This window comes from Podarcis filfolensis (assembly GCF_964270895.1).
Source record: "Podarcis filfolensis genome assembly, chromosome: 10".
Taxonomy (NCBI): Eukaryota; Metazoa; Chordata; class Lepidosauria; order Squamata; family Lacertidae; genus Podarcis; species Podarcis filfolensis.
The window spans coordinates 7,441,516-7,455,406 of NC_139612.1; the positions used below are offsets into that span (position 1 = coordinate 7,441,516).

The 13,891-nt window shown below is 42.5% G+C and overlaps 1 protein-coding gene across 1 annotated transcript; it reads right to left on the bottom strand.

Moving 5' to 3' along the window:
* Nucleotides 1-1,527: 1,527 nt before the first annotated feature.
* Nucleotides 1,528-10,163, bottom strand: SYPL1 (synaptophysin like 1). The gene is made up of 6 exons (XM_083575368.1): nt 9,995-10,163; nt 9,825-9,896; nt 6,675-6,793; nt 5,074-5,278; nt 3,487-3,675; nt 1,528-2,545 (listed from the first exon to the last, which is right to left on the bottom strand). Exons 2-6 carry the CDS (start codon nt 9,891-9,893, stop codon nt 2,417-2,419), a joined length of 711 nt encoding a protein of 236 aa, XP_083431494.1. The 5' UTR covers nt 9,894-9,896; nt 9,995-10,163; the 3' UTR covers nt 1,528-2,416.
* Nucleotides 10,164-13,891: the final 3,728 nt, after the last annotated feature.

The window sequence follows — 13,891 nt, forward strand, 5'->3', positions numbered from 1 at the left end:
TGTCTCAAATGTTCCTGTGGTCCAGTGGAGTGTAAGGTTGATCCTTCAGATCGCTAAGAGACAAGGATGGGTCTTGTTGGAACTGTGAGCTAACCAACCATTGAAAACTTGAGGATTAAGCATATTTTGATTCCAATGTCTATAGAGAGGGCTTCCTTAGTGAGTGACTAACATGACACCAAATTCTTTGAACTGTTTTTCCTTCTAGTGCACTATTGTGTTTTGTGATGCAAGAATGAAGTGAAGAAAACACAATCTTAATTTTTGTGAATACCACATCTTTAGGTTTTACCATTGCTAAGCATAAATTTATATCCGGCATTTTTTTCACAGCCTGTGTGATGTCTTGTTTCCACCAACAGAGGAGACTGATAACTAGATCTTTATGGCAAATACAAGGGTTCATGTTCTGATCTTTTCTGCAAACGTTAGCTGTTCTTTCCAGGTCATGTTTATGTTAGGAATTTGCACCATGGTCTCAGATAGTTCCGGGAGGATATATTTTATATTAAACATGCCAGCTACACTGATTCCTTCATCCGCAGAAGTAAATTCTCCTATTGTCAGGGTAGAGATTAGTGCATGATTTATTTTATTTGGCAACGCCAACAAATTAAGGAGACAAATGTCATTCTACTACTGCAATTCATTTCCCCCCTTATCTGAAAATCACACAATAAAGAGTGTGGTTGAAAGCCGGTGGGTAGCCCTGACATGTCCAAAGTTTACTGTGGCTCTGTGGTTGTGATGGCGACAACGGGTCGGGTAGCATTAATGATGCAAGTTCACCGTTCAGATCTCTACAATGCCATTGTTGCCACTGATTTCAGGTAAATAAAATGCATCCAGTTTTGTCATGGGTGACCTTCTAATGAAGCAAAAGGTGCTGTTGCTAGAAGAACCTATTGTTGCACTCATGTTCCCATCCTCATAGCTTTGAAAGGACCAAGGCTACATACACCAAACCTGTATAATGAGGCTGTACACGTCTTAGTAGTCACACATTCAAAGTGACTTTAAAAGAATGCACGTATTTTTGCTTGCATTTCAGTTGACAACCCTCCTGATCTTCTGCCATGCAAATGATCACAATGCAACTCAAGACACCTCTACAAAATTAAGCCCTTTTTGAGTTCAGTGGGACTCAAAAGCAAGTGTGCATAAGACTGCAGCCTTAGCGTGAGTACCTCACTCCAATTACCTGGCATTTTCAGGAGGTAAAATTAACACTCTTCGGTTTCCCAAAAGCAATTTGTACTTCATCAAATGTACACTTACCAAGTTAAATGTTTCTCAATAACAAAAACAGCAAATTGGAATTTTTCGCACCCAAAAACATCTTTAAGGCACCTCACTAAAGAAATTTGCCAAAATTAAGTTTCTCTGCCCCGCCCCCCCCCCCGCCACCAAAACAAATGACACACTGTACAGTCAGAAGAGGAAACCGATAACCCTGGGGCAAGCATTGCAATACTCTAAGAATGCTGACAAGAAATCAGAAGGAAGAATATTACCAACAAAACAAAATTCCTAGAAACTTCCATTTATTTAACTGAAGTCAAAATACAGGCATGTCACAGGTGTTTTCTCAAAACGAAGTAGCCATGCTTATACATACAAACTTAAGAATTAGGAGCAATCTTCCTAAAGGGAAAACTGTTTGCGTAACTAGTATACTCCAGAACAGAATCTCTCTCATTTTAGCACATGTCAACAGCTTTTCAATTTTAAACATGTTGTCACTGTTGAAACTTTGGTTTTAAATCGGCATGGGTGACTAACAAGTGGTTAGAGCAACCTTTGCCAACCTGGTGCCCTCCAGGAGTTTTGGATCCCACCACCCCAAGCCAGTTGTAGCCTAAAACATCTGGAGAGAACCAGAATGGCAAAGGCCGATTTAGAGCACTTGGCTCAGTATTTTTGTCATTCAAGATTTACTCTCTCTTCTAAATCAAGAATTAAACTATTATACCAAAAGCTGGAATGCAAGTGTGCCAAATTTGGAGGGGAAAGGCTTTTAAACCAAGCAACTGAAACCTGTTTAAGCTTGAGAATTACTGTTTCAGAGCATTAAAATAGGCAACCTTATTTATAGCTCCTCAGATTGCACGTTAAACAGAAGTGCAGCACAGGCTTGGAACAGTACTAGTTACACTGGCAAGGTTTTGTAGAAATCAAATGCCGCTAACAAAATATTACTTCCAGAGAGATTGCCCGAATTTTTATCAAGAGTGTCTGTGAGTTAGACTGAATGAATACTCAATCAAGTATAGGCAACCCTTCCAAAACTTACTGATTTTTCTATCCAGAGTATGTACTTTGAAGTGGATTTCCATTTTTAAAAAACAGCTAAAGTACATTGAACTTCAAGGTTTTTAAACAATTGTCAACAGAATGCAGCTTTTTGTTGTTATAGTTAAATTCCTGATGCAGGTGGATAAAGTCCGGAGTCTGGAGAAGCATTGTTAGGTTTATGCAGAATCGTCTCCTTGTATACAAACCAAGCATTTCCTGCCCACAGAACCATATTTAACAAGCCAAAAACCTGCAATTTAAGACATATGTGTTATCAGATAGTTACACTGCTATTGAATACAACCAGCTAAAAGCCTTCTCCTCTTAACAATTCAAAAACTTTTATCATGCAGCCCAATAGTTACCAATTTGATTTGTTACCCACCCTCCACCCCAATGTCTCAAGGTGCGTCACAACCATTCAAAATGCAACATTAAAAACAGTTTAAACCAAATGACAGTCACAAGAATAGGGACCTAGAGGATACATCTGCAGAGTTAAAGTCTAGGGCAGGGGCAGGAAGTTTCCAAGAGACTGCAATCTACCCCCACTAAAAAACCTGAACACTGGGGAGTTCCATAACTTAGGGGTTGCCACAGAGAATCCCATATCCTCTGTCACCAGCACTCCTGAGGATGCTGAAACTATCAAGAAGGCACCCTCTGACCTTACCACCTGAGAAAGTTTGTAGGGAAGGAGTTAGTCTTTCAGATTGTTGGAGCCTACATTGTTTAAGACTTTAAATACCAATGTGAGTACCTTGAGTTTAGTTTGGAAACAAACTTACAACCAGTGCAGCTGTTATAAAACGGGTTATACAATTTCTAAATGGAACCCTAGCTAGTATTCTGGGCATTGTATTTTGGACCATAGTTTAGAGATGAAGCAGCAGTTATTACATTATTATATTCCCATTTGTGTGTCTGGGCATATGCAAGGACACTGAGCAATATCAGTTAAACATTAATATTAAATACTACAATACTGGACCAAGTGGGGAACAATCTCTAGCTGCATTTAGACTGGAAGGCATACATATACAAGGTTATTAGTTCCCTGATCTCTTGCATTATGCCTAGTTTGGCTCCAAGTTTACAGACTCAGGTGGTTATTTACGTTTGATCTGCTGACACTACTTAGATTCAGCTCGTAACACTAGCACTTGAATGCTCAAAAGCTGACATACATACCACAGACACATTCAGACTTCCCATGCTGGTTACCGAATCAAACAAACAGGAGGTTCCTGGTATTTTGCAAGCAGATATTTCTTCAATAATGCGTGGACCAGTTGATACTTTGATATCAACAAGTGCCTTTGCCCACGCAGCACTGCTGACTAGCCACAGAAAGACGGCACTAAGAGTGAAGACATAATCCTGTAATGAGACAGTCCAAAGTTACCAATTGCTTCAGTCTAAAATGCATTCAGGGGTTGAGAAGGGGTAGTCAATATTTACTATCACTTGACATAAAACCATTTTCATTTTAGCAGCTGTGTTCATTTTACTGTAAAGTATCTAACCATCCAACCACACTCCTAGCACACATGCTACCATTTTCTGGAAGACACTTTCCTTATGTAGCAGTGACTATTTGGCCAAAATACAGACCGCTTGAGAAATCCACAACTCCAGCTTTTTATCCAAAAAGTCACTTGGGTGTAGCACTGAGGATGCCTTTACAGTTTGCAAAGAAGAAACTATAGAGCCCAAAAGCGATGCAGAACTGATAGCTAAACACAGCTCAAAAGATGCTGGTTGTGTCCTCTATTTCAAGAAGTTGAAAATGCAAGTTTACCCTCTTCAGCAGCAGCCTTTCTCAACCTGGTTCCCTCCAGATGTTTTAACGATGGCTGGGTTGATGGGAGTTGTAGTTAAAAACATCTGAAGGACACCTGATAGAAGACTACTTTTCAGGTTCATGCAGGCATGCTCCATTCACAGAACTTGAGGGAAAATCTCTGCACCAACAAATAGATACTATGCAAAGTAGGAATTGTGGGACACGGGTGGCGCTGTGGGTTAAACCACAGCGCCTAGGACTTGCCGATCAGGTCGGGTGAGCTGCCGTTTCTCAGTCCCTGCTCCTGCCAAGCTAGCAGTTCGAAAGCACGTCAAAGTGCAAGTAGATAAATAGGTACTGCTCCAGCGGGAAGGTAAACGGCGTTTCCGTGCGCTGCTCTGGTTTGCCAGAAGCGGCTTAGTCATGCTGGCCACATGACCCGGAAGCTGTCTGCAGACAAATGCTGGCTCCCTCGGCCAATAAAGCGAGATGAGCGCGGCAATCCCAGAGTCAGCTACTACTGGACCTAATGGTCAGGGGTCCCTTTACCTTTAAAGTAGGAATTAAACCTCCTAAACACACTGACGTGTTCTTCAATTCTTGCATTTATAGCCTGCCCTTCCTTCAAGTAGCCTAGGGTGGTGCACACTGTTCTTCCTATCTCCCATTTTATCCCCACAGCATGCTCCTGAGACAGATGTCCCCTCCAGATGCCCTGTTTATTGCACATTTGTGATGACTTGTGCTCATGATGCTGTTAGTTAGGGTGATAATAGGCTGGACTGCTTTTAATACAGTTTGTGCCTGCAAGGGTTTCGGGGTAGTCATACAACTTAATTAATTAATCAAAACAACAGAACCCCCACATATTTTGAATGATGAGTTTACACCTCAAACAAGTAAAAAAACCCAGAGTTCTGAGTTACAGAATTAAACTTCTGGTAACTTAAATTCAAGGGTTTTTTTTAGATTTGTCCTTAGTATCAACCTACCATCATTGGTAAAATGCCACCGCTTTGGTACAGGTGCATATAGCCAAGGTACAGCACAAGGGCAGCCATGCAATACAAGAATATCAAGATTCCAAAAGTTACGAAGAACTGTGCAGTGGTGGAGAAGTTGCCCACGAGGTGGGTTTCACCCCAAGTGCCATTGCATCGGGTTGGATCTGGCGAACCAAATATCACTTTGTTCAGCCTAAAAGAGAAGTAGGCAGAAATTATCAAGGGAAGCATGTCTTAGCTACTACAGTCATCACAGAGCACTGGCAACTGGGCTGTTAAACTTCACTTTCTGTACAACCGTCAGCTAGCATATCAATTTCCATTCCACTGGTATGTATATTGGAAAATAATGAACTGCATAGTGTTAATCTCCTAGGCCTGCAAACCTATCATCCTCAGCAGTTAAGGCTAGTTTAATGCACACAGTAGAACAGCTTAAGGTAGATTATCATTATTATATATGCATACCCCACCTTGCCCCCCCATAGGGACTCAAAGCAGCTTACCGATAAAATAAAGACAGCTTAAAACATAGGAGAGGAGTCATTAAAAAACAAATAAAGACCAGTAGAATCATCTGACTTTTTGTGTAAGCTGCTTTTTGCTGCTGTGGGTGCAATGCGTTGAGGCCTTGACACTGCAATAAGAGTAGCAGCCACGAAGCCAAACAAAGATGGCAGCATAACACGTTTTGACAAACCAGTATTTCATAGTCTACATCTTATGCAAGTCTGCCCACATGAGTAATGACATTAATGGAAAATTAATGGAAATTTCCATCCCCAAGCCTGTTGTTGATCCAGGTCAGCTACAGATTAAGCAGAAAAGTAACAGGTTAACTATAGAATCTATCTAGAACCGAGCACTGAACTATATGTTACATTAAGAATGTTTTTTAAAAAAACAAATATACGTTTGGCTTTTTTCTTCTTCAAGAAAAAGCAGCCACACAGGCTCTGATCCGGAATGTGTAGGAAGGAGAGCATAGACAGAGGAGGCTGCAGGTGTATTTCACTAGATAAAGCAAAATGGTCTCTTAGCAGTGAACAAATTTAATAGGACATGAAAGGAAGTAGTAGTCAATCCAATACACTGGTTCTCCCTGGCCGGATGTTCTTCTGAGAACATTTCTGCTATTACTGGAGAGAATGCACATTGGACACAACTGCCATGCAAGTACATCAAACTTCTGTTAGAAAACAAACTTTTTCCACTGATGGCACTATAATAGAGGATTCATTCTCCATTCAGATTTTTTAAAAAATAATAAAACATCATGGAACAGGCACATGTTGTGCCAGGCCACATGAGAAATGTGATTCCCCCTGCCCTAATTTTAGAAAGACAAGACTGTTGTTTGTCCTGTACTTTTGTATAGTTCATGTTCGATCATTAATTACCGATGTAGCCTCTGCTAGAAGACCTTATCAGAGCAATATTAAGTAGTTTATTGAAGCTGGAAAGATTTATCAACTATAACTTGCTGGACTGACCTAGTGCTAATCAGGTAATGGTGACCAACGATCGAGCACTGGCAGGAAACTTTACATACAGAAATATACTAGACACTTGCCATTTAAGAGGCTCACCTGAAAGGATAAGCAAAACTTGCTCTTACTGTTCCATTTACAAGTCCATTACAGGATACTAAAAGTGTCGTTACACCTTTATAGCCTCCGCATGTAGCAAATGCAAACATGGAGAAGAACTGTACAAAGAGAAAATACATCACATGCATTATTATACACATTTATGTACATTTGGAAAATTCAACAAAATGTAAGGAACACTTTACATCCATTCTTAATTTGACTCATTAATTCCATCCAAATTTACAGCTTTAGTGGGTGTAGCTACAGTCGAAACACTATGTGCACTTATTTGGATGAAAGTCTCAGCCAAATCAATGGTGCTTACTTCTGAACAGTTTATACATAGGACTGAACTGAAAAATGCTGAAAGTTTCTTCCTTTTATCAGAGTTCCTAAGCAATATAAATGTATGGTGCACTGAAGCATACAAGTTTTTTGATATTAGTATTTTATTGAAAAGTTTTCAATTATAAAGAAAATGAAAACAAGACACAAAAATGTGTAGAGAAAAAATGTACATTTTGTATAAACTCATTCCAAATATTGCCCTATTTATCCAAACAAAGTCTATGTCTGTAAGCAAACTTAAGCATACAAGTTTATCAAAGGGGGGGGGAAAGAAATTCAATTTTATACAGTATTGGCATAATCTGTTGAGCGTTCATATAGAAGGTGTTTGATAGACAGTTATGAATGTTTCTTTACTCTTTATAGGGCTGTTGGCATTGTTATTAATGGCAATGGCACCTAGAATGTTTTGTTACTTGAAATTAAAAATCAATTTAAAAATAGTTATGGGGAAAACATTTTAAAACCTGCTTCTGTTGGAAGTGGTTCCTTTATCAGCTGCACGATAAGCAGTTTAGTAACACGCAAAAGATGTTCAAGTTGCTTTCATTATAAAGGAGTTGGAGGCAGTCAAATTATTATCAGATGTACACCTTACTGCTTAGGAAACTAGGCATTTGTCTTCTACCAGAAAGCTTACTTGTTTTCCCCAATGCCCTAAAGCAAAGTCAAGCCCTACCCTTAAAGCATAACTAGGTAGCTGCCTAAGGCAGGCTAGGAAACCTGTGGCCCTCCAGATGTTGGATTACAACTCCCATCAGGCCCCCAGTCAGCAGGGGGCCAATGGTCATGGTTGATGGAGTTGTAGTCCCCAACTTCTGAAGGGCACCGTGTTGGCTACCCTGGTATAGAGTATCACTCTACAAAGGGAAACAAGTGGGTGAGTCCATCATGGCATAAAATTGTTAAGGCTAGATATAGGAAATTGGTCAGGGTCGGGGGGGGAGAGACAGGCATACTGGGGTGTTACAGCAGGGCCAACCTTAAGGGTTTGCGAGACCTTGCACTAACCTAGTGAAAAAAGCAGCAGGGTCTTTAATAACGTTTTTTACAAGCTGCCTGACAAACTACAAAAATGAATTCCCATCAAATTAGCTTCTTTTTCAGGCTATTGCCACGTGTCCTATACAAAAATGAGACCACTGCTTTATTTGATGCATCATTGCCGTGTACAACAAATATAGCTTGTGTGTATGCATACACTAAGAGACAAATAGAAAAGAAATGTGCAACAGTTCGATTTCAAAATTCTCTATCTGTGATGAAAAATTATCTAAACACCCTGTCCAGAACTAGAGCAGGTTACTGGCAGGAAAGCAGAAAGTGCAAAATAGCTGTTGGGCTTTTCAATACACAACTTTTAGAAGACATCTTAAGTATTGGGAAGCTTTTAATGTTTGACATTTTTTATATATTTTTTATTTTGCTGGAAGCTGCCCAGAGTGGCTGGGAAAACCCAGCCAGATGGGAGGGGTATAAACAATAAAATTATTATTGTTGTTGTTATTGATGGTAGGACCTGGGAGCAGCGGGACTTCTTATACTGCTAGGCTTTGCCACAAGCCACGCAAACTTGGCAACACTACAAAGCTGGCTGGGTGTGCTAGAAGCAGCAGGAAAATCATAATTGGGTCTAGAATGCTTTAGGTTGTTAACATTAGTATTTGTAAAACAGAAGGAACGACATCACTTTGTAACAGGATGCAGAAAATCTGACTGGCTGTTTGCCTTGCATTGTATAGATCTATTATATTTAAATCCCTTCATGGATCACTGCCTTGTTGTGGTGAAGGGGCTTGAATAACTCCCAGAAGCAATGAGCTATGCCGTGCAGGACCAGGTCATAGCCGAGAGTTTAGACTAAATGTGATCCACCTGGAGAAGGAACTGGCAAACCACTCCAGTATTTTGCCAAGAAAACTCCATGGACATAAAAAGGAGAAGCTTTGAGAAGAGTTTCCAAGGCATGCTCTTGTTCATGGGGTCAGGGAGAGTCAAACTCGACTAAGACGACTAAACAACAACAACAGCATTATATTTAAAATAGCCCCCTCAAATTCAAATGGATTTCCCATTTGAATGCAGAAGCCCAACTTTATTTTATAGAAGGCAGTTTTCCACATGAATTAAAACACCGAGTTTTCACTGAAAAAACAGGTATTTGGTAGTACATATGGTACTAATTTTGCTCAACAGACCTGTGCAACTTGACCATTGAGACCCCAACACTTAGAAAGACATTTTACTCCTTACAAATTAAGCGTTCAACGTCATAGGCTTTCAGGGTTTTCACCAGCGCTGCAGGAGAAACTGGACACAGGCATTACTGCAGCAGAATTATTATTTTTTTAATGGAAATTATTTCCAGTAATGTAGTATTTTGTAATTTTAGGAACGTACTGGGAGATTACAGCCAACATCAGGATTCAGAGAGGCCAGGAGTTTTAAGGGAACACAGGCTTAGAAACAGCTGGGGAAGGATTTAGGCCGCGCCAGGCCTAACAAGACAGGCAACTACTGTATTTAAAAAGTCAATTCCAAAGCATGCACCACTTTGGAGGCAAGCCCAACCTCACATTTTTTGGGGGGGGCAAGCCTCCTTGAACCCAACAGGCCTTGCTTCCAAATAGGATGGCGCTGCAACCTCAGCCTAAAAACCTTTTATTCCACCATCCCTCAGGGCCTTTTAGGAGAACACAACACAGCCCCCACCCCATATCAAAGGAAAGAGCCCTGCAAGACAGTCTAGGAAGGGGGGGTGACCCATATGACCTGAACCCCCTAACCCAGCAGACTCACCCACTCAAGAAGCTTGATGAACCCCAGGGGCTCCTTGAGCGGGCTAAGATCCAGGTGAAAATCACTCATTTTCTGCAAGAGAAAGAAAAAGGAGGAGGAAGGGGAACACATTAGGACAGAGAAGTGCGCGGAAAGGCAGAAACAGAACCATGCGAGGCGTAAGACCAGACCTGGCGTCCTCCCCCTGGCCTGGCCACCAAAGGCTCCTCCTTCCCTCTCTAGGACTTCACTGCAGGCGCCGCCCGGCCTCCGTCCCCTTATATAGGCTGCCTCTTCAAGCTCCGCCCACATCTCCCAGGCAATGGAACCGCCTTCTCCTCCTTCCCCAACTGCCATCTTACAATGGGCCTAGGAGACTCTCAGGTGTGTTTGCATCCTGCACTCTTCTCTGTGCAACGCAAGGATGCGCCACTTAAAACCATGTGGGGTGTTTTTCCCCTTCTGTTTTAGTACCTAGGCCGAGTCTTCCCTGCCATAAAGAAGTCTTCTTGTTCAGTGACAGCCTCCTTCCAATCCTTCGCTAAAAAGCCGGATTTTGAGGGAATCGTGGTCGTCAAGCTGGTCTGAAGCCTTGAGGAAAGCCTGGCGTGCTCGTTTCTGCCTTAATCTTCTACAACAGCCAGTATTTTTTAAACAGAGACAGGGAGGGTTAGTGGCCTTCATAAAAATATTCAAAGAAGTCCATTTTAAATGTTAATATTTTAAGTGATAATTAAAGTCAATGTCTGCCTGCAAATTGGCAATTGCCATTTCCCCTCCCCCTTTGAAAGAGGTGGTCACTCCAAGAAGGACCCGTCTTGCTCCTTCCTTGAAGAATGCCTTTCTTTCTTTCTTTCTTTCTTTCTTTCTTTCTTTCTTTCTTTCTTGGGAGTAGTTTCCAATTTAACTGTCTTGCAAGGTTAAAGATGACCGTGCTATGAGAAAAAGATCAACTATTTCAGAAAATAAAGAGAAAACAGTATTGTCTTCCAATGATTGGTGCTTTTGTTCTGGAAAGGAATAGATATAAAGAGAGAGAAGGAAGATTAGGGTCCCTGCAACTTTATTTTCAGCAGAGTTTCTTTCAAATGCTCGTAGCACAATGAAACATCAGGCTACACCTGCTGAGATTCCCAATTCAGCAGTTAAAGGTAGAGGAACGCTCATGCCGAAAGGTTGGTCATCCTTAAGCTAAACCATGGGTAGGCAAACTAAGGCCCGGGGGCCGGATCTGGCCCAATCGCCTTCTCAGTCTGGCCCCCTTGGACAGTCTGGGAATCAGCGTGCTTTTACATAAGTAGAATGTGTCCTTTTGTTTAAAATGCATCTCTGGGTTATTTGTGGGGCATAGGAATTTGTTCATTCCTCCTCCCCAAAAAAATATAGTCCGGCCTCCCACAAGGTCTGAGGGACAGTGGACCAGCCCCCTGCTGAAAAGGTTTGCTGACCCCTGAGCTAAACCAATTCCACAGTCCTTTCCAGTGTAATTTCTACCAGTTTGCTTTCAGAGCCAGTTATATGTGGGAGGTATAGCTGCAGCAATAAGACAATTCAAGAAAAGCTTTTTAGTCTTCTAACCTTTCCACTTGGAGCAACATACTTTTGACTGCCTGATACTAGGGTTTAATAATAAGCTATAGGTAACTCCTCTGAGGCCAATGTTAGCAGAGGATGGTTATAATTTAGATGGCCTATTGGATTATCCAGGAAGGCTATCATTTTCTTTTTCTTCTGATTTTATAAGTTTGGATAGAATGGAAAGAGTTTATATTGACTCCAGAGTGTTCCTATTTACTCTTGCAGACCTAATCCACAGTAATGGTTTTGGGCCTGTTTGGACATAAAGGTAAAAAGGGTAAAGGGCCCCTGAATGGTTAAGTCCAGTCAAAGGCGACTATAGGGTGCGGCGCTCATCTCGCTTTTCAGGCTGAGGGAGCCAGCATTTGTCCGCATGACTAAACTGCTTCTGGTGCAACAGAACACCATGACGGAAGTCAGAGCGCATGGAAACGCCGTTTACCTTCCTGTCGCAGCGGTACCTATTTATCTACTTGCACTGGGATGCTTTTGAACTTCTAGCTTGGCAGAAGCTGGGACAGAGCAACGGGAGCTCACCCCGTCACACAGATTTGGACATATTCATAACTGGGCATAAGTCTTCTTAGAACATCTGCAATTCCACTGTAAAAGATAAATTGGGAAGGTCTATAAGTATGATGGCCCGTGACTGTCAACAGTCCTTCCTCCTGGCAGTGCTATGCTGTTTTCTGCTAGCCCTGTCCTTCTTGATGCAACTGGGCAATCTGCTTTAAATTATTATTATCCCATATCCTGGCACGTGGTCTGCAGGTCTGAACAGTGCTTGGAAGGAAGACTTCCACACAGGAATGCCAGCTTGGCCCTGCGACCCTGGGTGCCCGGGGCCATGGGTGCCATGAAGCGTGCATGGCCCTGGCGCCAAAATTTGTGGGTGCCTGGCCCCTTCATGGGGAATTTTGTGGGTGCTCGGGCATGCAAAGGCCCCAGGGAGTTGGCACCTATGCTTCCTCAGAACTCTGAATTCTTTGGTATGCTTTGATATAAGTGATTTGTGGATATTCATGCCACAAGCTTTGTGTAGGCCCACATCGGTCAAATGGTCTTGCTTTACTGCTCACAAGGTAGGATTAGGAGGCCTGACAGTCCGCTCATATTTTATGTTCTTGAATGGGAGTATATTATCTACCAACTTATTTTGGAGTCGTGTTGTAATTTAACCTTTGTAGGCTGCAAGGATTCCCATTAAATTAATGCAAAGTCTGCCCCTTTTAATTTTTATTTAAAATTATTACAGACATAACATAGCCATCAGCTGCACTCTAATCTGTTTTAAATTGTTGTGGAAATCTCAGGCCCATAGGATCAAACCTGATCTACAGTTCCAGGCAGAATAACAAGCTTCTGGGTTGGAAGTCTGTTAGCAATATTTCTCGGGAAGATAAAATGCATGTTGGTCTATAAGAAGAAAACTCCAAAAATTGACAGTTTGGCCAACTCAAATACCACTAAATTATGGGAAGCTTTGACAGCAGGGAGGGGAATTTAACAGTAAAAAACATAGAAGTACAAAAATTAGGCTAGATATTTGTAGCCATGAGGTCAATATGTAGACTTAGTTCCAAGATGTTGATTGCAGGTTGTTCAATCCCCGTTTTGTGTAACCTCATGCCTGATGAAGAGCACGAGAGAACTCGAAAGCTTGCGACAATTTTGGTTGGACATTTTGGCTGGTCCTAACAAACGTATTGCCAAACCGTCGATTGTGGAGTTTTGGGTAAGGGTAGATATGCCCTCTAGTGGCTAAATAACACCAGAAATGGACCAACTCAGTTGAAAAGTTGCAAATGGGGACATTTTCCCATTTTCTAGCCCAGCAGATGGCGCAATCTCCATTCCGATGCCTGTGGCATAGTGAAAAGATAATTCTCCCCTTCCATGAACTGCCTTTACAGTAAGACTCTGGCTCCCCCGCCCTTGTAGTTAGTTGAGGAAAGACAAGATACGTTGCTGCCAGAGGTGTTAGTGGTGCAGGGTGCCAGGGTGCCAAGTTCTGGAGGGTGCCAGGGAAGAGGCGGAGGCTGGACACAGCGCCTTCCGGCATCAGCTCACCGCCCTTGCCCACCTCTGCCATGTTGCGCCTAAGCAGCGCCATACCTGGAGCCTCCGCCTGCTGTGGCCACTATGGCACAAAGCATCCAGCTGAGCCGGGAGCCGCCGCGTCCAGCCTCTGCCTCTTCCCCGGCGGAGGTGCTGCCCTCCAGCTGCTGCCTGCCTCCTCAAGCCACGCAAAGCTGGGCACATCACTGGCAGCGCTGTCCTCCCTAAAAATGGTGTGCAGCTCTGGGAAACGGGGGGGGGGGCAGCGGGAGGAGGGATCTTTGCATCACAGTGCCCAATATACTTAAGACGGCCCTGTTTGCTGCCTACCCCGTGTTAAGTGCATGTCTACTTTGGGTGGCCCTTACAAATGGTGGCATGCCTCACTAATCATTTCCATGGGGAATGTGTAAGTTTGGGGAGAGAGAGGAGGAAGATTTCCTCCTTAACTT